General features: G+C 36.7%; 1 protein-coding gene across 6 annotated transcripts in view; it reads left to right on the top strand.

Moving 5' to 3' along the window:
- Nucleotides 1-27,309, top strand: part of CDC42BPA (CDC42 binding protein kinase alpha) — a 190,946-nt gene that overhangs the window by 76,187 nt on the left and 87,450 nt on the right. For all 6 annotated transcript variants that reach the window (XM_086629900.1, XM_086629894.1, XM_086629880.1 and 3 more), the window contains exon 5: nucleotides 2,083-2,231. In XM_086629900.1, the coding sequence (XP_086486026.1) occupies nucleotides 2,083-2,231 (149 nt within the window). The remainder of the gene's footprint in view (nucleotides 1-2,082; nucleotides 2,232-27,309) is intronic.

Raw genomic sequence — 27,309 nt, 5'->3', positions numbered from 1 at the left:
TTGGTTAGGATGCTATGCATTGACTGAATTGTTTGTTAAAAATGTAGTTGTTAAACTTAGCTTTGATTCCTATGTATGTGTTTAACTTAAAGTGCATGACTTAATACTGTGAGTTACAGTTTAAATGTTGGCATATTTGAGGAGGTGAGGGTTTCCTTGTGATTAGGCTACTGTATTGCTCTTGCAGAATGAGAAGTGCAGAGTCCAGTGTTGTAAGAGCCAAAATTCCTTTATTTTGGTATATTCAGTTACTGAGTTGTACTGCTTTTAAAAATGCTCAAGAATGAGTGCAGAGATCTCACATCAGTCTTCAGAGGATTTTTTTTCAATATACTTTCAAAGCAATAAGTTAAGCTTTTGCAGATCTCACTGTATAGTGTATCAGTTAATAATAATTGTATTAAGTTCCAAAGGCTTAATGTATTTTCTAAAGCAGTAAAACATGGGAAGCCAATACTGTAGATCTTGTTGCAGAGGGAGCGTAGGAGCAGCACTGAATAGAAGATATGTCTTGTGTAAAGCTTGTGAGCATAGTTTAAGAATTTTACTATTCATGTCACAAAGCAACAGATGAAATTTTGATTGTCAGCACATTTAGAATTTTGTGGAAATGCATTCTGTATTTTCTTCATGCATTGGGAATCAGTGAGGATGCTCAGGTTATTCTCTATCATATAGTTATAATCTCTGTTCATCACCTTTATTATTATGTGAAAGTATGAGGGAAAAGAAGCAGGCACAGGATTTCTGCCTGCCCCGTATCATCTTACAGTTGGTATAGTTTTGCAGATGATTTTTTTTCCACATTTTAATTTCTTTTTCTGAAGGTGGAGAAAGACTTGAACAAATGAGAAGAAATAATTATAAAAAGTCCCCTTAAGTTGCTTTACCAAAATTTTAACGAATCAAATTGGGATATACATTATTCCATCTTTAGTATTTTTTTTATTATTTGTGATTCATGATACACTATTGTTAAGAGTCGCTGCTTTGAATGTGGATATATGCTGCCTTCCAGGAAGCTGAGGCTGGAACTCTAGGCAAAAGCTTTCAGGTACTATATACTTTAGTGGGAAACTATTCTAATTTGTCTGTCCACAATGATGTTTGAAAGTAATATCATAGCAGTGAGTGTTAAATTAGATTCCTTATAATTAGTTCGTTAGTTATAATTAGTTTGATTTTTCTTTTCCTTTCCTCATTTGCCCTTCCAGTTGCCATTCCACATTTAAAGCAAACTACACTAAGATAAAAAGATACTCATCATGAATTTCCCACTTTTCTTAAGTTTACTTCGTCCAGACATTTTGACCATGTCTCTGAAGGAAGCAGCATTTTGTTCTGCCATAATATAGTAAAATGGAGAAAGGTTCTGATCTCTTTAAAGTCTTTGCAGCTGATTCAATGTCCAGCAGGTTTTATGTTTTATTAATAAATCAGAAATCGAGTGTGTTTTTCCCTGTGAGTTCAATTAGAGAAGGTGACACTTGCCACTGCATGTTGGCAGATCTGGAATTGTACTGTGTGCCATTGGAAGTCTCTTTAATCTTTGCCTTGATCTGAGTAGTCTAAAAACTTTGCTCTCCGAACTCGTTTGATTAATAGGAAAAGAAGATGGTAGGAAAAAACGGAAAGGGCAGCCTGAGAAATTAGGGTGCTTAAATGAGACCTCAAGTTAATACAATTGGTTTCATTTTTATAGGTCTGTGCTTTAATCCTTTACTCCTTTTGCATTCTGTCAAGTGGTATTGTTTTCATAAAGAATCCAGAGTATCTAAATATTTTATGTTTGGTGATGGGATAGTGGATGAAGCTGATACTGTTTTGTCATGAGGTTTACTGTATTTGGAGAGATATAAATGTAAAAACCATTAAAGTAGGTTAAACACTAAAATGAGGCTAAACGAGCTACTGTTTCAGAACATCTAAGCATCTTGGCTATCTTTTTTAATGCCCATAATAATTTTTGCAATAATTTAATTTTTATGCTTTAATTAGTTTTTAGTCTCTGATTCACTCAATAAATTGTTGTGTTGGTGTTTTTTTTTTCCATTCTGTTTTCTTATCATTGCCACTCCACAGTACCTGGTTATGGATTACTATGTTGGAGGAGACCTGCTTACATTGCTCAGCAAGTTTGAGGACAGACTACCTGAAGATATGGCTCGGTTTTATTTGGCTGAAATGGTGATAGCTATTGATTCAGTTCATCAGTTGCATTATGTTCACAGGTAAGTAATTTGAGCTCCAAATTCCTGTTGGAGTTATGGGAAGTTACTTGATGGAGTGAAAATAATTCCTCTTAAAGAGTTTAAGCTAGTAACAACTATCATGCTTACTATTACAGCAAATACAACTGACCTGCCGACATCTTGTGGTTATTGAGACTGTTACTGACCTTGTACCATATGGTCATAGACATGAATGAATATCCGATGAATGCGTCTGATGAATCTTGCACACTGGCATGTTTTAAAGTTAATGATCCATAATTTAGAAAAGCAAAACTGGAAACCTGTTTGTGAAATTTGATCAACTTTGAAGAGGCTTATTGAGTGGTCAGAGTCTGTTTCTTAATTTGTTTAATCTATACGTAAGTTAAAAACACACCATTGTGTGGTCTGCTTTGGATTCTTTTCACCATTTTCCTTTGGACTTAATGAAATCATCTTTAAAATGAAGTGAGGGCGTTTTGCTAAATAAGTGGAAATACTTAAATTGTGGTACTTATCTTTACCTTGATATATAAAAATATATATATATAGTCCGTTCAAAGGAAAATATTAAGTCATTTGTGTCTAGCTTTTTTTGGAGGCCATGATTGATTTTTCCACAAAATTAGGGTCATCTTTTCTTCAGTGTAGCATTCTTTACTGAATTCTATGGTAATTCTTGTATGCAGAGGAGAAGGTTGCCTTACAAGAGGCAGAATTTTCAAATGCACTCAAACAGATGTACTTTACTTTGACAGAAGTCAGGATGTAAACTCTCAGTTGTTTAAGCTAAATCATTAAATTGGCAGAATGAGCTTATTTGATGCATCCATCTCTCACCTTTAATTACAGTCTATACTGGTCATTCCTTCTTTACCTGTTCCCACTTGGCTGCTTTGCTCCAGAAAAGTTGTTGGGTTTTTTGTCCTAAAGGTATATGGCGGTTGGTTTTGGTTTGTTAGTGGGTTGTGTTTTGTTTCCTTCGAGATTGTGGCTTTTCATGAAAGAGCTGTAGCTAGGAATGCTTTAAAGTGGGTTGGTGCTAAGCTGCAAATTGCTCTTCTGGGCTGTTTTTCTAGTCTGCTAGTTTAGTTGAAGAACTGTGTCTGCCTGCTAAAAAGAGGTCTCTGCGATAACAACTTGTGGAAGAACCCAAGCAGAGTATTTTTCTTGAGTTTTGAAGATTTTAACTGTGTTATTTCTGCGAAACTGTTCACTTAGGACCTGATGTGAAAGGTTTTTGTATTCAGTTTACTTTGGATCTAACTTTTAAAATGTGCTTGTGGGTAAACTGTTGAGATGCTGTCCTCTGTTACCAGGTGGAGGGTACTTCATGTACTACATAAACTACTGTATTTTACCCAATGATTCTGCATATGGGGTAGTAACTCTCCCCAGAAGAACAGATGCCCATCATCTCTACCTTTTCCTTGAAACGGATCAAAACCTTTGTAATTCAGCACTGTTGGTGTGTAATATGCAGCAGATGTGATTTTTCCATCCTCAGATAGTTAGTGTCCCCACGATGAAATAGGTGTTCATGTGTAACTTTGGGTGAAAATTAAGTAGCATTGCAGTTCAAAATGATATACTAATTATTATGCCTGCATATTTATTGCTTTGAATGTTTAACAAAAAAAACCCCTATACATTCCCAGTCCTTTGTTTGATTTGTGGCTTTGCCAGTGAGATTCCCATGTTTATGAAGTTCCAAATGCCACTGTGGCGTTTTATTATTAATACTGCTGTAGTACTATGCCAGTTTATAAGGGGATGTTTTAGAAAGATTAAAAATGTAAAGAGCACTTGAGTATATGTTAAATGATCAGCCTTTGAAATGAGATCCATTCCACTGTTTGTTTTATTAGGATGTTTGCAACTGGTAAAGCAAAAGAAAGGAAAAGAAAATACATCATCTAAATGCCACTAATGCTCTTTTCCTGAAAGTTTAACTGTGGTGGCCACGTCCTTTCTGGGAGTCTGTTGCACACGTAGGAGAAGAAGAAGAAAAATACTACGAAAAGATGGATAATGTAACAGTAGTAGTAGTGATATTTCAGATGAATAGCCAATATGCATCAGGATTTGGTCTGAGTTGTAGCTAGTGAACTAGAAACCATGCTTTAGGCATGTTTCATTGAAGGGTTTTTTTCATACAATGAGATAGCAGCTTGTTTTGTTTCGTTTCCTTTTTGTGCCCCAGTTCTTTCAGGATACATTTTCACATTAGCCGTACATAGTATTGTACTTTGATAATTTTATTTTTCTCTGAAGTTTTTATACCTTTTAAAAACTATATTTCTGTTTTTATTTGGACTGTGTCACTCCTCTTGCTCTTTTCTATCATTAATCACTTTTTTGTTGTCAGTTAGTTTTGTCTGGGAGTGATACTAATTGCAGTGGTAGTTCGTGTGCAGATCGCTCTGATGTCAAATGCAAGTCACTTTTTCCTAAAGTACATTGGCCAAGCTTCTGAAACATCAAATACAAGCAAACTCAGCATTACGTTTCTACACTAGCATGGTGGTATTATGGGATGAATTTATAGTGGGAAGGAGATCAAAATCTAGGTATCAGTAGAATTGTGCAGAGAAATGGCATGTTTTCGAAGCTACCCCTAATTCCTGAATTGAAGAAGGAGAAAGGTACTAGCTGAAAATAACATCAGTACTACTATTTTTAGGATATTCCTATTTTTTTTCCTGTTTTTATCTACTTTTCAGTTCAAATAAATATGTGATATAATGTTTTTACCTGATAGTTAAATGATGGCCATTTTATTAACATTCTGAGCCTTTTCTTTAACGTGTATCTTAGCTTAGCTTTTGTTATTGTTATAAATGTGCCAGCACTGGCATTACCAAATGACATTGACAGCTCCAAGACTAGCTTTAGAAAGAAAACTTCATCTAAGTAAAGTATATGTGCAGGTGTTCACAATGAGGAAAAAAGTACAGATGTGTATCTCTCACAAAGGCACGACTTCCTTGGGAGCTCATGTAAAGCTTGTATCTACCCCTGATACCTTAAATTATTACTTTGTACTAATGAAGTGATGCTTGCTTGTAGGCCAAGGTTAAATATTGTCTTGTGCCAGTTTTCTGCAAACTGTAGTATCATACAGGGTAAGATTTTTCGTTTTTTTTTTTAGGAATCAACATCAATTTATGTTTAATTTTTATAGATTCGGAGGACCTTTTTTTTTTTTTCCCCTGAAAAAAGCCTCTACATGCATTAATATTAATTTCAATTTCAAGGTTGTGTTGTTGCTTAATTCCTCATGGCATATATTAAAAGCTTATATTTGCATGCATTATCAAATAGCCAGGTGTGGGCTGGAGTAAAACTCTTGCCAGCTTATGGTAGGTAGCTACACTTTATTTATGCCTGTTGTGTTACCTCAAACATGTAAAATTTATTTTTCCTGCAACTGAGACTAATTCCTTCATTGTTTTATTGGTGAGCCAGGTTTTCTCTCCATTTTATGTAAGGTGGAAACTGAGATATAAAAAGCTTGGTTTTGTCTAAATCCTTTTAAGTTAAAAAGACTTCAGAAGGCCTAGTTGCCACAGGCAGAAATTTCCCCTGAGGGTTGCAGGAGATACCCTCTTGGCACATACCAGTCCCAGGCACAGTGAATGTGCCACTGGTGGCTTTGCACGCCCCTTTAGCCTGTCTGTGCTCCTGCCTTTTGTGCTGTCTTCTGAGGCAGCCCTTTCTTTAGTGAGAGTGCATCTAAGTCTGTCTCTGTCCTGAATTTAATTTGGGGCATTCCAGCTTCTTGGATAGTACAGAATTATAAGTGTTAATGTGCTTAAGTAATTTTCGTCTTGACTTTCTTTCCTCCATGTGTTTGTTCTGTGCAGGGTTGCACAGTGATTCAGTGTGTAGCGAATTTGCAGCTATGAAATGTTCAGCATTTAGGCTTATGATCCTCCAGACCACTGCAAAAATATTCATTTAAAATAGTTTTTATATGTTGGCACACACCCACATTAAACAGTTTTCTTTTTCTATTGAATGGTAAAACAATCCTCACTTTCCTAATCCTTCCAAAATATTTTCCTAGTAAGATGGTAACGTCTATGTTAATTATTATTTTTGTTGGTGAAGTTAATGGGAGGATAGTTAAGACTACAGGGCAAGCTCTCAAGTTACATACATTTCAGATGTCATCTTTTGCATGTGAAAAGATAGACGTGCAAAGCATAAACACACCTACTTCCATAAGGTATGTGAGATTACAGTTAGCTTGGTCAGTGTGTTTCTGGATTTCTAGTTGCTGCCGTCTTTTAGTCTGAAGGATTTTAGCATTCTAAACCGCCAGATGCATTTTTTTTTTTCATTTCTGTTTCCATTTACCAACTTTTGAAATATAATTTGGACTTCACTGGAACATTTGAGCTCTTAAAATGTAGAGCAGCAGAATTCTCTGTGGAAGTGACATCCTTTCTGAGAAATATTGAACATGAGGGAATAAATCCTTTAGAGAGATAAAAGAACTGTCTATTCCCTATCAAGCCAGCCTCTTCTTTGCTTTTAACAAGAAGATACTATTTGTTCTCAGTAAAAAATCATTTTAGGGACATCCCTGAAATATTTATTGTAGTTAACAGGCAGCTGAAATCTGGGATTTTTTGTAGAATGCATTTCACTTTCAACTATAAGTTTCAGTGCCAGCATATCCATTTTTGACTTGCTGAATAAGTGGTTTTCTGTCTTCTGGGTGTATCCCATCTTTCCTGATCATTAATTTGCTTAAGTGGAAAATTTGGGGGTGGAAGGCACATCGTAGGGAGTTAGCTGCATTGCGCGGTATGTCTGAGTTGCGTTGGCACAAGGATGAGCCAACTGCTCTGGCCTTTGGTAAAGTGAACCGTAATTGTGGGTTTGAAAGAAAGCAACAACATATTTTAAGTGTTTACCAAACTTTGCAACAGACATAATGTTGAACACACATATGAAGATGTCCTCAGAAAGTGCTGAGAGTGAAGGAAACAGGGCTAGAAAAATAAGGAAAAAATAACATAAGATTATTTTGATAGTCTACTGAAAATGTATCGCTTTGAAATGTTGTGTGGGTTAGTTTTACATGGAAAACTTCAGGACAGAAAGTTATTTTAGTGAGTATTTGGTAAGCTAGGGCTTCCTTACAAGGTATTCCTTTACAGAGGTAGGAGAGCTCCTTGAGTCTAGGCTATGTGTTTTATCTCCATTTTTCCACTGAGGAGAGGCTGAAAACAGAGATCATCTTTACAGACTCTGGGCTTTCATTTTGCCCTGTGACCCTATATACTATAAATGCTGGCAGCTGCTCCCCTGGTACCCCCTCAGGGTGGTATCCGACCTGCCGTGAGGACTGTATGAGGTTAATGCTAGTTGACTAGAATTTGTTGGTAGGATTTCCAAAGGAGCCTGTGATGACCTAGAAGTATTTTGAAATAAGACCCATATATGCTTGGAGTGCCAGGAGCTAGTGGATCAGACTGGCTGTGCTATCATGCAAAAGGCAAATGGTTTCTTACAGTGTTGTGTCTAGTGGGAGCGTTAATTTAAGTGAAAGCTGTGTAATGGGTGCCGGAGCTTGCAAAGGCCTCTATTCTGTGTTATTTGAGCAGAAGCAATTTAGAAACACGAACTCCAGTGCCTTAAGCCATAGTAGCCTTGAGTAGTCCTTTCAGCAGAGGTGCTTTTACAAATGTATCCTTTCGCCTTTTTTCTCCCATTGTTCCTCTCTCCCCAAGACCCAAGCTCCAAACATCCCTTGTGCTCTGCTGAGCAAAGGTTTGTGGGGCAGTGCAGTGAAGTGAACGAGGACACCAATCCAATTAGAAGTAACTTTACATTTTAACTAACCTGAGTCAATTCTCCAATCTGTTTGGAACAGATTGAGGAAATCACTTTAAGCTGATCTTTCCAATAAAACGTATGTTCATCACGTTGTGCCCATTTTTTCCCTACTTTCATTGGATGGTACTTGAGATATCTGGTGATTTATTCAACGTTATGATTTTAAAGAAAAAGGGACACAAGAAGCAGTTGGAGGTGGAATATCTTTAAATGCAGTTAGCCATAGTGCTCTCAGAAATAAACCCTTCCCCTTTTATGTCTGGTACCTACTTCCTAAGGAAGGAAACCCTTGATTATTGTCAGCTGAGGAAGGCCAGCAAGACAAGGAGGGCAGCCCTCCGTTCTTTCTGGTGGGTCCCCACCAGTCCTTTAGCTGAGACAGTTACACCTTTATTAGAAAGAAGACTTGTAGGAAAATGAGGAAAGTGTAGATGAAGATTTTTTCTTTTTTTAATGAAGGGGAAATGGGTTTAAGTTGAAGGAGAACAGATTTAGATTAGATCTTAAGAAGAAATTCTTCAGTACGAGGGTGGTAAGACTTCGGAATAAATTGCCCAGAGAAGTTGTAGATGCCCCCTCTCTGGAGGTGTTCAAGGCCAGGTTGGACAGAGCCTTGAGTAGCCTGATCTAGTTGAGAGGCGTCCCTGCCCATGACAGGGAGGTAGATTAGATGATCTCTGAGGTCCCTTCCAGCCTGTGCCATTCTGTGATTCTATGATTCTATGATCTTCTTGGTGCAGTTGCTTGAAAGGCAGATGGATGTGAGCAGTCTGTCAGATGGTATGTAATCCTGTTCAGGTAGGAACTGGATATGGTTGTCGTAAAACAGAAGTATGCGAGCCCTCCTAAAAGTGAAAATGAGAGACAGACAAGATATAAAGTTTGATTGAAAAGGGTCCTCTTTAACCTTGTGCCTTAATGGGAAAATTCTTAATGCCAAAAGTCCTATAGAAAAAAGCCCTGGTGTGGCCTTCCAGGTAATAATGTTTATAGCAAGGCTCAGTGGATGCTAAATGTGGTGGAACTTTCTAAGAGGTACTGCTACCTCTAGCATCAAGATTCGTTTGGCTTCTGTGGTGTTTGCAGGAAAAAAAGTCCATGGTAGAACTGTCATAGCTCTGAGATGAAATCTGTTTCAACGTCTTATGAAGTTGGAGGTGTTTTCAGAATTCAGTAACTTATTTTGAAGACAGAACATTCCCATTTGTAAGCTGGTTTTATGTGAGCTAATCTATAGTTTTGCACTCACTCTTTTCTCATTATTTCGGACCTGGAAATATTTTCTCCTACTACTTTCTTTGATATCCAAAATCAACAGCAGGAAAGTAGGACAAAAACATTTTCTTTATTTCTGAATTTTTAGTCGTGGTAACTGTGGTTCTGGAGGTGTAATTAGCTCATAGTTTGGTGGCTGAGGATAAAGTTGGTAACTTTTAGTGATGTTCTTGTTTATAAAGTTCAGAATAATGCAGGCAGAACTGAGGATGGCAGTTGTATGATGGAGTCTTCATTATTCTGAAGTTTTTGGTTATATTAGAAGGACACTGCCTCGTGTTTTGTCTTTGACAGATTTTCTACTTCGTTATCTCTTATTGCGAACAGAGTAGTAGTTTCGTAACTACCTCCTTTCATAGCGTCTCAGATTTTCATTTATTAATCTTACGCGTTCCTCAACTTCCTCCTTAGATGCCTTTAGTTTAGTTACTATTATAGGCCCTTTGCTTTTTTCTTATTATTTGAAATACAATTGGATTTATGTTGTTAGATTAGATCAGCTTAGAAGCTGCGCAAGACAAATTCATTATCGTCTTCTCAATTTGAATGGCATGTAGTTTTGTCGTTGCATAAATAAGCAATGATAACATGACTCTATTGTTTGATATTCCTACAGTGTTAGTCTAAAACCATAACACTGAGTTGCTTTAATACCTTATAAGAAGTGTTTAAACCATTGTCTTTTACCTAGTTTCTTGCTAGAGCATTCTTCCCAGTGACTATTTGATGGTTTTGGGGATGAGAATGTCTTCACTATCTGAACTGCCAGATCTGACAAGTAGAAATTTGGGGTTTGAATTTCTGAGTTAGATTGCTGTTGCCCCAGCCACTAAAAGTAGTACTTCCTTTTCTTCGTAGTAAATTAAGGTGTCTTTGCAAGATATCTTAATTGTAAGGACATACCAGTGCAAGAATCTGATTCCTGAAGGGACACTTAAGGAAGTGTCAGTCCAAATAACCTTGTCTGCGTTGAAGCCATTCTACAGTAAGCGTTTCCCTGTTACATTTCCAGAAGAGCCTGTTGTATCATTAGAAGAGCCTACCTCATGTTCCTTTTTAATAACAGCAAAATATTACTAGGTTTTAAATTTTTACATGAGGAAAAAATAGGTCACTTAACATCCTGCAAATTAGAATACTGCTTACAAAGCAGATGCTTGCGTAAGGTCATGCTTGGTTCAGTTATGGAAGGCTTTGTGGTTGGGGTCAGGAAAGCAAGACCTTGTGGAGCTTTATCTGAAAAGTTGTATTAAAATCTTTTATTGACTCAGGTGCTGTGATGTTTATGCTGTTCAGTTTTTCTTCATTAGCTATTGGCGGGCAGCCTTTAGCATTTCCTCGTTCAGGAGGAAGCAGTGATGTTACTGCCACTGTAACTCAGTAATTTTTAATCAGATATAATGTGTAAAATCCAAGAAAAGGGCATTAGAAAGGTACAGAAGATAAAATACTGACTAGAAGGGAAGGAAAAAAAGGGGAGGGGGGGCTAAAAATCTGATCTGGTGTAATGGTAGCAAAGTTATGTCATCTTCCCATAAGAAATTGAACTTCTAGCCCAGAAATGAATTTACTTTTATGTAGGCACAGCTCTTTAAGGGCTGGAAATTCAGACCTTAAGTTCCTATCTGAGATATTTTAAAAAATTGCTGGTTTGTTTTATTTTTAAGCAAGCATTGTGTCTTATGCTTTATGTTAAAGAAGTGTACTATGTATGCGACTTGAATATAAAGAGTTTTTCAATACACTGTCCTTTATTTTTAATAAGTATAACTTCAGTATGTTTGAGCAAACAGTATGCTTTTTATTTTTCTTACTATTTTTAAAGGTCTGACATGTTTTTCTGCCAAGCTACTGTAGGTACTGGAGATACTGGTATGCATTTAGACCAAATGCATTTCTTCCTTTATATCCTCTGGCTACGGTTTCTTCCTCAGTCTATTGCTGTCAAGTGTTTAAGGCAGATGTTACAGTGCTTATTATATCTGGATCATGCTTGTCAATATGTTTGTTTTGCTTGTTTTCTAGCAACAATGAAAGCAAAAACCACATATCAAACTATTTATGTCTTAGGGCAGAGTAGTGGACTGTAGACATATGCTTGAAACTTAGTCCAGCTTATTCCTGTATGTTTCCTTGGCTTTTACAAGCTGAACCTACCCAAACATATTCTGAATGGTGTATGGGATGAGAGTCTTTAGGATACATTTTTATTCTTCATTTTTGTTTTGTAAGAATAATGAAGGTTTTGTTTTCATATTCTTTCCATCACATTATTATTTTTCCTGCGATTTAAACATTATAGGGGCCTATCTATTAAATAGAATTATTGGGGTTTTTTTTAAGAGTTGCTTTCAAAAGCTATAAAATATTCCTGTACGAAAAAGCAGTTTTGATCTCTAGTGCAGGGATCTTCTAGAAAAGGCATATTCTTACAGTCCTTCTCAGATGCCAGACATATAGACTAATTTAATGATGATTTTACATATGAATATATAAGTATGTTATGTTTATACATGCACGCTTCATTTTTAATGTGCTTACTTGTGTATACGCTGCAATATTTTTGCTTAGGAAAAGATAAATTACTACTAGAACTACTTCCATACTGAGTAATCTGGTACACCAACATCTTTCTAAAGTTTGCAGCTGCATGCTAAGCATGTAAAGGACTGTCTTAGTGTCTGAAAAGAGGTAACTTTATAAAGAGTGCCGCACAGACAACACAGTGATAACCAGAAGCTTTACAAAAATGAAAGATGTAAGAGCTTGAAGTTGTCTAATGATGATTCTTGATAATTAAGTGGTGCATACAGTCAACTGGACATCACATAGCATCCCACTGAGGTGTATGAGAGTTTACATGCTCTATCAGGGAATTTGAAGATAACTAATCATATCCTCATTTAATGTATGAAGAAAGTGGAGTACAGTGAAAAATGAACATAGTATGTAATTTCATATGATGGACATAGTTTCTTTCTTATAGCAGAGCAATAGGAATACAGTGTTTTGGTCCAGGTTAATTTTATCTCCGGCTGAGTAGACGTAACAACAGCCAAGCTACGGCTGAGAGTAAGCAGAACATTTAGATTATGAGTACTTCCAAAAAGGCTAGTAGATTTTGGGACTGTAATAAGTAAGGCAAGATAAGAAATCCACATGTGCTGTGTTTCAAAGACTGTTTTTGATGATAGGAAAGTGTTGCAAAATAGAAGAACTGGAAAAGATAATGTTTCTTTATTTAAATGTGGGTCTAACTGTAAAAAGTTTAGTAGTGATGAAAAGGAACTAAATTCTGTACCAGAATGATTACTTCATTTTGGTCTATTTCATGCTATTAGAGCTGCAGTTAGGTTTTGACACGTTTGGCAGCATGATTGAAGTGTCTTGTGTGTAAGTAAAAATTTAAGGGATTTTTTTTACAGACCACAATTTTTGAAGTAGTATTTCATGCCAGTTTTGAGTATGGTCGTCTCTAAAATTGTCATTCCCTCTTAAAGTTGTCAGACAACTTGCAACCTTCCGAAGCTTTAATGACAAGGACTGTGAAAAAGTATTCCAGATAACATTTTAGAAAGAACTTGTGTTCTAGCTGCAGTATTTTTCTCTCTCTGCTAGAGCATTTCTCCCAGTGAAACCAAGAGCCATAGTTCCATCACACTGAAAGGATGCAGGTATAATACAATTACTTGGTGTAATTACTTGTACTTGTTCCTTCTTCTCTGTTATTTACAGTTGATAAGGTGTTAGTGTATAGGTAAAGTTTCTCCTGTTACTATCAATAGGCAGATGTTTACATTTTACACTGTTAAATTTCATCTGATTTCTGTTGTAGTCTTCCAGTATAGCCATTTCTGTATGTCTGGTATTTCAGTCTTTCCTGCTGTTATTGCTGCTTTCCAGCTTCGTAATATCTACAGATTTTTAGTAGCATGCATTTATTTTTGTGCCAAGGTTATTAACTAAACTGTTAAATCAGTTTCAAAACTGACCTTGGAGGATTTCCAGTAATAATCTTCCTCCAATTTTATTTCCTTTTTCAATACCTACCCATTGTCATCTCTCTTTTATCCAGTTCCTTACCGATACCATTACTGGTCCTGGCATTCATTCTTTCAGTGTGGCTACAACTTATGTAGGGGAAAAAACCCCAAACTATTAAAACAATTTCATGCATAATTCTGTGTCAATTCATAATACTGTGACAAAAATTACCTGATCCAGATGACTTAGTGTGCAAAGGAATTCAGATTTTGCTCCCAGTGTTTGCATGGTCTAACATGGTATTCGTCATAATCATTCTAAATATTACACATTGTGTTTGAGGAAGTGAAAATTGTATAATGTTAAAATAGTCCACAAGTTTTCTGCGCTTTTAGTTGCAATAGCTCCAAATAACATTCTCTTGCTATTCACTTGCATCTCAAAGCTGGTTTTCCTTTTTAAGAACATAAAATGCCAAAAGATATAGGAAATTAAATAACAAAAGCATGATTTACAGTGATGGCTTTTGTCCAGCGTAGCCAAAAAAGAAATTATTCTCAAGTTGCAACTCTTACATAAACATTCATTCAGTCTTTGTGTACCTTGTTGCTTTATATCATAATTCCTGGAAAATATCTGTCTGAAATTCTGTATTATTAATGTTATGATTGCTTTTGACAGTCACGTGGTTAGGAGGGTAATGAATGCTACTAATGAAGTGTAAAACATCATGATTCCCATTTGAATATTGTAAGTGGGATTAATTTGTCTCTTATCAAAAAATCAGACGGGTTCTGAGGATGTCGTGGGCAAGAAATGAAGCGTTTGTGTACTATCATATCTGACTTCAAACTAGACCTTTGCCTTCCTTCTCATAGATTTAATTCCAATTAAGGAAAACTGCTTTCTAATAAACAATGATGTCTGACCTTAGCATGCCTAAGATAAATTAAAAAAAAATTTATAAAAGGAATGTGTCATCAACAATTATGGTATCTCCATTAGAAACATGAGCAAACGTAGAAGCTGCTCAGTGCAGTTTCCCTGGGGAAATAGTTCTGTTATCCCATTTGGCTTCTGTCATTTTCCTGCTGCTTCTATGAATATACCAACACTCAAAATTTCTGTCCTATATTTTGTAAATGAGTTAGTAACTTCTATACTATGCCAGTATCTACATGAATGCAAAAGAGTTTGCTGATTTCCCTACTTGTCTTTCACATGTGTTGCCGTAATCTTTCTATGTTGCTGCCTGCCAAAACTCTGCCTGTCTTCATGTACTGGTGTCTGTCTTCCTCCCAGTTTACGCTAACTGAATGTGTGTATCTTACAGTGTCTTGGTGAAACTAACATGAAACCTCTAACACACTAAAACATTTTGGAGGACATAATGTAAAACCCCTAGATTTTCAGTCTGAGTGTGTGTGTCTTCCTGTTGCAGGTATTGATTTCTGTAGGGTAGAAAGTTTGTATAATGTTTTAGCTGTGCTTGTCTGATTCAGATCAATAAGCATTCCACAAACATATTTTGGCTCTATTATTACTTCCCAACTCCCTAGTTACCGTATCGGTGCAATTTACCATGTGTATATAGTATTATTAGCAGCACCAAAGTCTTCTAATCCCTCTGTTTTAGAGGGAGTGATGAAAGATAGAGTTGTTCCGAAAAATCAGGATATTCCTGTTGCCGCTTGAAAGCAGAGTATCTTGAATGGGGATAAGGATGTTTCTGGTTATTCTGTTAGAAATTTTGACACAATCCTGATTTAGTTTTTGGACTCTGTTACGATTGAAATTCTCTAACTGGTCTGCTTGAACACAGTGCAGCAGTTGATGAAGACTGAATGTACATTTAAGGTAAAAACGCAGCTAGTGTGGGAAATAGTTGAGATATGCATCCTTGTGTGGGATTCGTACTGCAGGCTGTGACTTCACTTGTGTTTTATGGTAGTGAGAATTCTTGGCTGAAAGTGTCTGATGGTGTGATACTAGTTTGTACAACGTTTGAATAGCATCAATAATAGTCTTATTTTTATAATTACATTTGCATATTATATTAAGCAGAAGAACTCTGAATACCTTATCTGCTCTGTGCTACTTCACAGGAGGTCAGAGCTGGTCCCTTCAGTAGGCTTTATTAGGGAGCTTGGAAGCTGACCGTAGACAGATAACAGGAAATTGGAAAATTGGGTCTAGCTAAGAGGAAAAACCTTGATTAGCTCAAACAGAATTCAACTGGTAAATCCTTGCCGTTGTGCCTAAATAACTGATCTTCTTTCAGTATCGTATATTTTATAAAAGTGTCAATAAGGTGGTTGTCTTTTATCATTGTAATTTTTTAGGGTCTTGCAACAAAGTCTTTGAAATAGTAGTACAACTATTCTTATAAAATGTAGGGAAAAAAGCCACAAAATTCTCGGAATTTATCCAACAAGGTGCATGTCACTTATTTTATAATAAGTTTGTCTTGATGCAGACAGCTGAATTGCTTGCCTAGTCTGGTCTTGCAGGCCAGCTGATTGACCTGGTGCCAGAGTGGAGGATTTCGTGTCAATACAATATTTGAGTTGAACTTAAGTTCATCTTCAGGAGAGTGTCAGAGGCTTTTTTTGTAACATCCTGGTCTTAACTGATCCTTTTGAACCATGATTTTATATCGGTGCATATGTGTCTGAGACATTCAAATCTCAGTGCTAGGTTTTTGTTTTATTTGTTATATTAAAGGAAAACTAGTCAAGCAGTATTTCCCAGTGTTATATAGTTTGTATACTCCTCAGCTCCAGATCCATAAGAAGAAAGAAGGTAATTTACATAGACATTTTAGGGAATGTTTTTATTTCTTAAAGGAACCAAGTATCGAGTTGTCTATCTGTTTGTAACACGTTGTCTTGAGTACTAAAAATTCAGTATTTAAACACAGTCCATTGATTTCTGATTTTTCAGAATGGAATAGGTGTTTTTCTTTGAATCTGTGAAAACAAAAAATAGCGTTAGGCATATAGGTAACTTTGCTTCCTTATGAAGCATTGTTTTCTCAGAATACTTTGGTGTTGAGAATGAGAAAAGCTGTGGAAAAACTTTTCATTTTTTTAAAATAAATGCCCTGCTGGAAGCCATTTAGCTGGTGCAGAATTCAGAAAAGTCTCTCCTAGTTGGAGCTGAGGCACAGGCACCAATTAGGAATGATCTTTGACTCCGCACTTTTGAAAATGAGGACAGTCTTACAGGATGTTTAATTTGAAAAGAGTAAAATTTTTACTTTGTTTTTGACTCAGTCTTTTCCTGAAGCAGATCAGATATAACACGTGTCCAAGGAAAGTGTTTTATTAACTCTGGTTATGTATCATGTTAATAAATCATTTAGAGGTGTAACTAGTCTATGTGCTAATTTAAGTTCTGAACTGCTGTTCCCTGCTCTTAAGAATGTGCCTTTCAATTTGGTTTCCAGAGAGAGGAAAGCAGTGCCTGAGTCTCGGTTGGACAACAATGATTAATACAGACATTACCAAGTCACATGAGTTCAAATATTAATCAACTCTATAAACAAGCATCAAAACTAGCTAAAACTGCTCATTATGTGAGTTCTGAAATGCACCTTCTGTAACATTACAAATAGCCAAGGACTTACTGTCAGTCTCCTTGTTAGCCATTAGATGCACAGTAGACAACTAATTCTACTTAAACAGGCAAGCAACAATGAGATTAACCGTAGGTTGAGTGACTGAAAATAGCAGCTTTGATCCTGCAGTGACCAGCTATTCAAATGGAGGAGGATGTTACATGGAAAACAAGCCTGAGAGTGAGGGAAACAAGGGGAGGAAGACATGAGTGACTTCTGAGGGTGACAGGGAGGGATTTTTGTACTTTTGAGTATTCCAAAATAACTGTTTTTTTTTTTAAGATAGTATTCTCTGACTTTCTTTCAAAAATGTGAGTTCAACCCCAGCTTTCTCTCAGGGGTTGCAGTTTTTTATATGAATCTCTCTTTAATACAACACTTCTGATTTAGGCATATCGTAGAATCATAGAATGGTTTGGACTGGAAGGGACCTCAAAGATCATCTAGTTCTAACCCCCCTGCCATGGGCAGGGACACCTTCCACTAGGTCAGGTTACTCAAAGCCTCATCCAGCCTGGCCTTGAACACTTCAGGGATGGGGCGTCCACAACTTCTCTGGGCAACCTGTTCAAATCAACCATGTCTTAATCTCTAAATAAAAAAAAATGCACAGAGCTATGAAGTGCATAATTTCCTACTCTGTGTTTTCTCATTCAAACTCCTCAATATGAATTCTGTTGTATTTTGCCACAGGATCTAAAAATGACAAACCTTGACTCACTTTCCATAGTTTTCACTGAGATGCAGGCTTCTGGTTCACCTGGGTGCTTCAGCAAACCCAATACAACCTGGCTCTTACCACCTTCACCTTCAGCTGTCTGCAGAGTCCTTCTTTTCAGCATTTTAAAGACTCAAAAATTCTCTGACAAACTCCTTCCTTCTGCAGTTAATGATTTTTGTATGAACATGGAATGTGAAAAAGCACAATAGAGGGAAAAAAAAGATGAGTAAAATCAACTGTTACTGAAATAATCAACCATCAGGCTAGGAGTTAGAAGCACATGCTCACATGGACCACATCCTCCTGTTCGCTGTGTTCCACCCTTTCCATTCTGCTTCCATGTATGTTTGTGCTGTACAGCAAAGGAGGGTCAAGGAGCTGGTCTTTCTGAGGAGAAGTAGTCCCCAGACATATCCCATCTGGCTGGGTATCCTATAGTCAGATGAAAGATCATAACCTCAGTCTCTTATAAAAGTCTCACCCAAATCCTCTGCAGCCTGAAACGTAGACAGGGCAGATGGACCCCTGAGTGTAAGGAGTTAAAATGAAAATCCAAAACCTCATTATATAGGCCAGAAATCTGTTACTTTGAATGTAATTTTAGTGTCAGAAAGGAAAGCAGCCTACTATCTCAAAGTAGCAAAATAAGAGAAAAAAAAAGTCTTTCAAGAAATAGTAATACTGTTTTTCAGATGGACGCAGGAGGCTTCTAGGGAGTCTTCTGGTTCCTACCTTGTGATGCCCCTGGACATAGTCAGAAAAAAAACAGTACATTTTTCACATTGAATTAACACAACTGAAAAGCTAATGCCAAATAGTAGCGTAAAATATATCTTGTTTTACTTGTCAGGGTAGGACTTCTCACTAAAAAGATTCATTACCAGCTTCTCTTGTATTCAGGTTTGGGGAATGCTGGTGGCGTGGGTGAGACCGATGTGCCGGGCATGGCTGCTGTGGTGTGCAGCAGGTGTTTCAGTCAGGGCTCTGAAGCTGAGCAACGAGGCACAATGTTTCCATTAGATATAAGGAAGAAATTTTTTACACAGAGTGGTGAGGCACTGGAACAGGTTTCCCAGAGACGTTGTGGCTGCCCCATCCCTGGAAGTGTTCAAGGCCAGGTTGGATGGGGCTTTGAGCAACCTGGTGTAGTGGAGGGTGTCCCTGCCCATGGCAGGGGGGTTGGAACTAGATGATCTTGAAGATCCCTTCCAACCCAAAGCATTCCGTGATTCTATGTTCACTTTTCATCCTTTAAAATTACTTTGAAGTCTTGAGTGGTGTAGTAACGAAAAAAAAAACATCATGACAGAGGTGGGAGGATTTCTATGTTTCTTCACTTGTGTTTTCATCATGGATTCAGAGCCATTTATGTCCCTTTTCAACTCCTTGCACTGGTGGGTTTTTCCACTCTGTTGTTCTCGCTGCAGAGGACTTGGCTGAGAATTTCATGGGAGGATTGTAGTATGATTCTTCATCTGGCTACGGAGGAGCACGCAGGAATGATGCAGTCCTCTGCTGCTTCTTTCTTTTCAGTATAAAGCCTTGCAAGTGTATGTTCCTGTGAGGTGCTCATTCTTTTTCTTGCTGCCTCCAGCAAGTCTTTGATTCAGCCTGTATCAACATTGGTCAGGCTGAACTAGCAGCTATTCATGTGGTTGACATGGAATGAATAATAACATAAAATAATCCAAATTTCCAGTGAAATACAGTTTTGTGGGTTTTTTTCTTCCCTTCCACGCATATATAGATGTGCTTTCACATGTGCTCTTGCTCTCTTTTTCTCTATACCTAAAAATCAGTCCCTTTGAATTTCTTGTATTTAATGGCAGTATCTTCTTTTAACAACTTGTGAATTAAATTTCTTCAACAGTCATTCATTAGTGCATTTAGTTTTTTGCAGATAACCAAAATGTAATAAATACGATGCCATATTTGCAATACAGTAAAGAACATGATCAAGCTGAGGGGAAGAAAGAGAGATTATCCTAAATTTAGTTTTATTATTTCAGGGGTAGCAGGTTCTTTTCTCTACGCTGTTCTACTTACTGACTGGGAAGGAATCTTCTTTCCTATTAGCATTTAACCTATATACTGTTAATTTAGGGCACAGTTAAGTAGAAGACATATTTGGAAAAGACATGCTTTTGTCTCTTGCTCTTCAGTAGCCTTCCCCCCCCCCCCTTTCTTTAGAGGGGGGTAGATATTCTTAACAACTCTGACTTCCATTAAAAAAAGAGGAATCGCACGTATCTGTGTAACTGCTGAATAAACGTTTATTGAATGAAGGAAGAAGAAAGCAAAGGGTTTGTGCAGCACATTAAAATGGCTGTATAGTAGTGTTGTTTTCTGAAACATTCTTCTTGCTGGGCAGGAAGGTCTTTCAAAAAATATGTGAAGTCTAGAGTCATACTAGCCTAGAGTGAAGAACAGTAAAATATATAGGATATAACAGTGCTTCTTCGCGTGCTTGCAACAGCTATGGAAAGTATTTGATGTATATATTTGTTCTCTTGGGATGTCATTGGTTTTCTTCTCGTTGTAAACCTTTTTTTTTTTAGCCTCCACAGTTTACTTTGCAGCCTTTGCATCTTATCTTTGTTCTGTTTTCCACATAACTCAGGAACAAGAAACAATTTATTTGAATTTTTGTAATGTGCTCTCTATTCCTTTATGTTTTACATGTCTTTAAAGTATGTTCTAAAGTACATTCTTCTGTGTGTTCCTTCCCCCCTCCCCCCTTCATATATTTTTATAGCTTCGTGGTGATTTTTATTGCTGATTGAGTGCATGGAGGGGAGAGGGATAAGATCAACCTCATATTAAGATTGTATATCTTTCCTTTGGTAAAATGAAAAACATCCAGTGATCTCAGAACTCATTTCTGTACAGACCTCCCTTTCTCTCACCTCCCATAATTCTTGGTGTATTTATATCTGTGTATTTATTCCCGGAGGAAGATAGAAAAGGACTAGGGAAGAGTTGCTGTGGGGTGCAGGATGGACTCAGCAGGTTAGTTCATCTCATCGGTCCCAGAAATTTTCTAGTGCTTTGCAACTAACAGCTTGTTTCAGCTCAGGGCACTTAAAAAAATATCCCTGATAATTAAAAAACATATATGTGTGTCTTATATAGATACACACGCGAACACATGTATAAAAATGTATATTAATACCTGTTAAATTGTCCAGACAGCTTCTGAGTGAACATTCTTCTGTGAATTGCTTTCTTAGTTGCATCAGTGCATTTAAAAAAAAAAGTGTACAAAGCATGTTTTTTTGACTGTCATTGTCAAAACCAATCAAGTCTTCGGTTTATGTTGTGTAATTTACTCTCAGAATGGTTCAACACAATCAACTGTTTCAGAGACTATGTATGGTTGTACTTAAATGCAGAGAACAGAGATTGCATGTCTAAAATGAGAATCAAGAGGGGAGAAAGCATTTATCCGCCTAGAAATATGTGTTAAAAGTTTTCTAGCATAGGTAGGAATTTACAGTACAACAGCTGGGCATATTCTGGATTCCTCTTTAGCCTCTTCTTTCAGGATTTCTTTGACAGATGGCACTCACAGATGGACATAACATTCTTAATGAGCTTACTCTTTCTACTCCTTTACCCGCCAGTAACTCATGATACTATTAGAAATCTAAAAGCTTTGACATGAATTAGCCTTACTTAGCAGACTTTAATTTTTTAATCTTTAGAATATGCTGCAGGGTAGTTGTTGTGGAGTTCTTAATCTGTGTACTTAAGTTCTTAGAAGCCAAAATGGAATCCCAATAAAGTTGACATGGCAAAATATGGCAAATATACAGTCTTCTTTTTTTCCCCCCTAAATTGTCATGATAATATTTTTATTCCTATCTTTTGGAGAAAAAGTGTAAAATAATACAAAAGAGTACAGTTCAGCAACCCAGAAATAGCTTTGTTAACTGAAGTTCACAGAGTTCAAATAAGCTGCTTGGCATTTCGTTGTAATTACCTTGAAATCTTAAGCGAATAAACCTAATATTTGAAGTTGGGTGGTCAATGAAACTTGTTTCTACCACCATGAGCTTGAATTAGTTTTTTAGTAAGTGTTTTAAAGTATCATCTAATAGACTGCCACAAAAAAGAGCAAACTGTGTTCAAGATACTTGAATACACATCTATGATAGTGAAAGTTGTCTGCCATGTATTTAGTGTTGTTTCTCAGTATTCATGCAACGTTGGGCTTGAACTTGAAGTCCATTATTCTCTCAAGTGTTGACTCAAATGACCGTTTTCTCTGATGGGTGTTGTTGGTGTGGAGTTTCTGTTGAGGAATTTGAAACTATAAGCAGAATGATTGGATCCAAGAAAAGCATTGTGACAGCTGGGCAGGTTAGAGAGGCAAAAATAGTTGAGTGCCCTCAGCCAGGTCCTCCGCTGCATGTATTTGTAGCTTTTTAGAAAACTAGAACAACACCAGATGGAGGTAGAGAAATTAAATCAGGTTTTCCATTTTATTTTGTTTTGTTTTGTTTTCTTAAGTGCTGTGTAAATTAAAGGTTCCCAACTCTTCCTTCACAAAGAGTACATAGCCCACTGTGGCAAAACTTCTGGTTCACAGCCCATTTTCAACTGTTTTTTATTTTTTTCTTTTCTTTAGGGCTCTTCTGGTGTAGCTCCTTGCTAGGTGAGCAATCCACTCTCTGCCATCACTTTTTTCCCATAGTCTCCTTCATTTCAAGATATTGTGTTTTCAGTGTAGGCGTAGTTAATTAGTCACATAAAGGTATAGTTTAAACACCTATTTTTGAAACCTCCCACATGCAAGTAGTTGGATTCTGAAGAACCATCAATGAGCATACTCCTGACTGAAATCCTTTTATTTTGGATGTATTTATGTAAGTCTCTCCTAGTACCTCTGTATTCCTGAGAATATTCTTTTTTAAAAATAAAGAAGCACACATATAGTTACTGCAAATTCACAAACAATTTAGCTAAGGAAAATATGGTGAGAAAAGTAATCCATGCACTGGAATATGAAGTTCAGATAAATAGTCCAGGCCAGAATAGTGCCCAGTTAGCTTCTTCAGCAAATTTTGTATGTGTTTTACCACCTAAAAGTTGTACTATAAACCTTGCCTTGCAGCTGTTCGTTTAATTATTAATATTAATAATAATAATAACAACAATAGTAGCAATAGTAATAATAGTAATAATAGTAATAATAAAAATAATAAAAACCAATAATATCAAATTCTTGTCTTCCTTTGCTTATTAAGTTCAAAATTGTTGTACCAGTGAGTTTCAATATAATTAGCTAGGGAGTCAGGATGAGGATAGAGTCCTCAGTTAGGAAAAGCGAGAGATATTAGGGGAAGCTGCCAAGGGACCTCTTGAGAACAACTAGTCCAACCCTCCTGCTCAGAGCAGGGTCAGTGAGAGCAGATTGCCAAGCACCATGTCCAGTTGGATTTTGAGTAGTCCTTTCAAACTATAATTTTGCATTACCTTTGATCAGTGAATGGCATAGTACCTCCAGAGCTTTAGAGTATTGTTCTGTAGTTATGTTACAACTTGTCTTGTCTCACGTAAGAATATTTATCTCATTTCCTGAGTGCTGTCTTCTTGAGTCGTACAAATTGTATTCAGTTAGTGGCAATTTTTTACTAGTTTCCTATGCTGATGTTTGGACTTTTCAAACCAAATACTTGTTTTTCAAATTGACTTTTGTTTCTAAAAAACCCTCAAACATTCCTGTTTTGTTTCTCCCATCTTTTGTTTGCACATCTTTCAAAACTTTTATGCTTGTGCCTCAAATATTTTGCATCCTGAGAGATCATCATAGTTAATTGGAACTATTAAAATTACTTGAAAAGAAATACGATACAAAGCTCTCATATTTTTATGCATGAATTTTTACTCAACAATACTATTCTGTTCAAGATCAATGCATGATTAAATATTCCAGTGTTCAGTTCTTTGTGTGCCCAGTTTTATATTTGAGTCACTGCAAGTTTTTTGTCTAATATGAATAACTCGGGTACGAGACAACCCTGAGAAAACTTACTAGCTTCTATATTTTTGTGCTACTATATGAGGCCAGTTAATTTTTTGAGTTTTTCATTTGTTTGTTTTTCGACAGTTCCAGTGTTTGTTTTTTGACATTTCCAGTGTTTGGTAGTCAGGCTATTTCAATTAACTTCCTTTTTATTTTTTTGTTTGAACTTTTAACAGTTTCGGGTTGCATTGTCCATGCTATGTCCATGATTGTTTGCCATAAGGAACTGTCTTTCTGATAATGTCTATGACTCTCTTATTTTTAGTTCATAGGTGTTTAAAATGACATCTGTAAATCAGCATTGTAAGGTACTAAATTTAAAATGGTTATGAAATGGCACAGTGTGCTCTTGGTTTTAGTCTGTAAAACTGACAAGACAATAGAAATCCTTAGACATTACAGGTGACTTTGCCTTGACATCTCTTCAAAATACTGAGTGAGGGGCCTAGCCTGGGTGGGAGGGTTTTCTCCATAGATATCTGTTTCTGTCAGTTGATTAGCATTTTAGATGAAAGAGAATAGCTACAGGGAGTATGTAGCTGCCAAGCACTTATCAAAAAGAATTTTTCAGATCACTCCATGTACTTATTTTTTTAAAGAAAGAAAAAAAAATTGGATATAAGCAGCTTTTAAAAATAATTATGTCATTTTAGAATTATTGTCGTGATCAAAAGATCCATTACTCAAAAGCAAAGACACATGCACAAATGCCACAGGGAGACATTTTTCTAAGGTAAATTAATTCTAGGGCATTATGATATGATGTGGTGGAGCATATATTAAAAAGCCAGTAACTTCACTGAGGTCAAGCGTTCAGGAATGAATATCAGTGCCTGAACAAACTCAAGATGTATATGTGTTGGCTGATATACTCATTCCCTGTTGTTTGTTATTATTTCCTTTATTAGCATTTGAAATTCATAAAGAACATTGGATACCATAAGGTAAATACTGTGTTGTGTCCAGAATTGAGTTGCAGAAATTAAAGAGCAGTATGGAACTGTAGAGAAAAGGACTGAGGAAGGACTTGGAGAGGTCAGCTAATACTTTTCTTCTGTTGCAAGGCAAGATCAAACTAGATCTAAACCACTCTTGACAGATGTTTGTCTAACCAGTTCTTAAAAAAAATACGGTGATGGAGATGGTGAAATTTCCCTAAGCAATTTGTTCTAGTGTCCTACTGTTGTTATTATGAAAGTATTTCTACTGTCTCATCTAAGTATCTTTCTTTGAGTTTTAAATTCATTACTAAGTTTGGATTCAGTACCTGATTCAGTATGTGATGTCACACATGTACTGCATCTAGTACAGGAAACCTTGATTCATGTATTGTCTTTCATTTAGTTTTGTAATATTACTAAGAATAAAACTTGGTTAGGATGTGTAACAGTATAAATATAAAATTGCACACACTGATCAATAAATAATGACTATATCACAGATTAAGAACCTTTATTTGTCTTCGTTTGGTTGAGGTTTCCTAGTAATCGATGGGAGTCTGTCCACTGATTTTAATGAGATTTAGATGAATCTCCTGCTGCTGAGAGTAGCAAGATTCTTTTAGTAGAGGTGAATTACTGGGTGTTCCTGGAACAACATACACATGATGATTTATTATCAAGAGTTAATGAGAAAACAAGGGAGTTTTTAAAGATACAGTTTAAGGAAAAAAAAGTTGAACCTCCTCATTGTAATTTTAAAAGAAGATTGTTTATAGCATTTTTTTTTTCCCATGTAGTTGCTTTGCTTATTAAGGCTTACATCCTAAAGTGTTTAGTCGTTGACTGTCCCTATTGACTTCAAGGCTATATGTAAGGTTACTGCATCTTTTTCAGTTGCAAGCTTTAGTTTGTCAGCTTTATATGAAGCAGGTTTTGTTTAATATACAAACATGATGCAACTGTTTGGGTGCTATGTAAATAATAAGGTTGCGATCAAAGTTATTTAAATGACTTTGAATTCAACTGAAATATGCGTTTTCTGGATTCCACCCAAAAGTGGAGGAGTGTCTGTTTAGGAGAAGGCACCGTAGAGTCTTGATAAGAGGCACAGTTAATGAGGTATAACATATTCCAGTTTTCTGATGCTGCTATCTTGCGCAGCCTATCTTATTGGGATTACTAAAGAATAACTGCCGACTGTCCAAATCTAATTTGGCTCAGTGCACATCGGTCTTTCTGCCAGATGGAGCCTATTTCTAGTTTTTCTCACTAGAATTCAGATAAACTTTAGTTGGCAGAATATGGCAACTTTGACTTTGATATAACCCAGTACAGTGTAATGGAAAATAGAAACAAGCTTCTGGACATCAGTGCCCATAAGTTTGACTGTGAAAAAAATGCATCGGTTGACTAGCATTCTTGATCGAAGTTCACCAGCTGTTTCACTCTGCATATCTGAAGCGGACTGTCAGTATGGCATCACTGAATACCTTAATAAAAACTTCACAGGCATCAAATTTTCTTCTTTCGCTGGAATGCTGCCAAAAAAAAAAAAAATCTTCGTTTTTTTTATCATGGATGTAGCATTTCTGTGTGAGGACAAGAGGAGTGTGGAAGAAAAGTCTACCTGAAACAACAGAAGGGAGTGAAATTAACAGTTTGCCAAATTTCTGTCCTGACTAAGGATAATCCTGTGTTCTGAAGGAATTTGGGATAAAAAGTCCGAGCATTCTGGCAGTAAGATCTTGGTTATGTTTTTTTAGAGTAGGTAACTTGACAAAGGATAACATTTCTTATTGTAAGAGTGGATAATGATAACCATTGATGTCTGCTTTTAACCTTTTGATTTATACTTTTGGGGAATGCTCTTGCATGTGTAATGAGAAAATAATGTGCTGTGAAATCCTCAATTAGTAGTAGATTGTCTGGATCAGTTTCTCTGTGCCAGCGATTACACCTGAAACTAATTTATTTTTCTCATCTGCTGGTATTTTAATTTGCATTGTTAGCGTTAAAAAAATACTATTCATGTGAAGATTTCACAGAAAAATAATTTAATGTAAGCTGTAAGCTATTCACTTGGCAGTATTTCTTGGGATGTGTGACCTGTTTAAGGAAAACTAATTAATTTCCACGCTTTTCTAATGTTAACAACAGAAATAAAAATTTGTTCTCCAAATTATCCTTGTTTTATCTGGTGGGCTAAAATAAACTGGTAGCTCAGCTGTCAAATTTGCTTCTTTGATTTCAGACAGGTCCATCTCTTTCTTGAGGCACAACTCACATTGCAGTTCATAGAATCATAGAATCGTTAGGGCTGGAAGGGACCTTCAAAGGTCATCTAGTCCAACCCCCCTGCAAGGAACAGGGATATCTCCAACTAGATCAGGTTGCTCAGGGCCTCATCCAACCTGGCCTTGAACGTCTCCAGGGATGGAGCATCCACCACCTCTCTGGGCAACCTGTTCCAGTGTTCTACAACTCTCATGGTAAAAAATTTTTTCCTAATATCCAACCTGAATCTACCTCCCTCTATTTTAAAACCATTACCCCTTGTCCTATCACAACAGGCCCTCCTGAACAGCCTCTCCCCATCTTTCTTGTAGGCCCCCTTGAGGTACTGGAAGACCGCTATAAGGTCGCCCCGGAGCCTCCTCTTCTCCAGGCTGAACAGCCCC

The sequence above is a fragment of the Tauraco erythrolophus genome, chromosome 2, assembly GCF_009769465.1.
Source record: "Tauraco erythrolophus isolate bTauEry1 chromosome 2, bTauEry1.pri, whole genome shotgun sequence".
NCBI classification, from domain to species: domain Eukaryota; kingdom Metazoa; phylum Chordata; class Aves; order Musophagiformes; family Musophagidae; genus Tauraco; species Tauraco erythrolophus.
The sequence above is the reverse complement of the archived record's forward strand: the minus strand, read 5'-3'. Positions and strand labels throughout refer to the sequence as shown.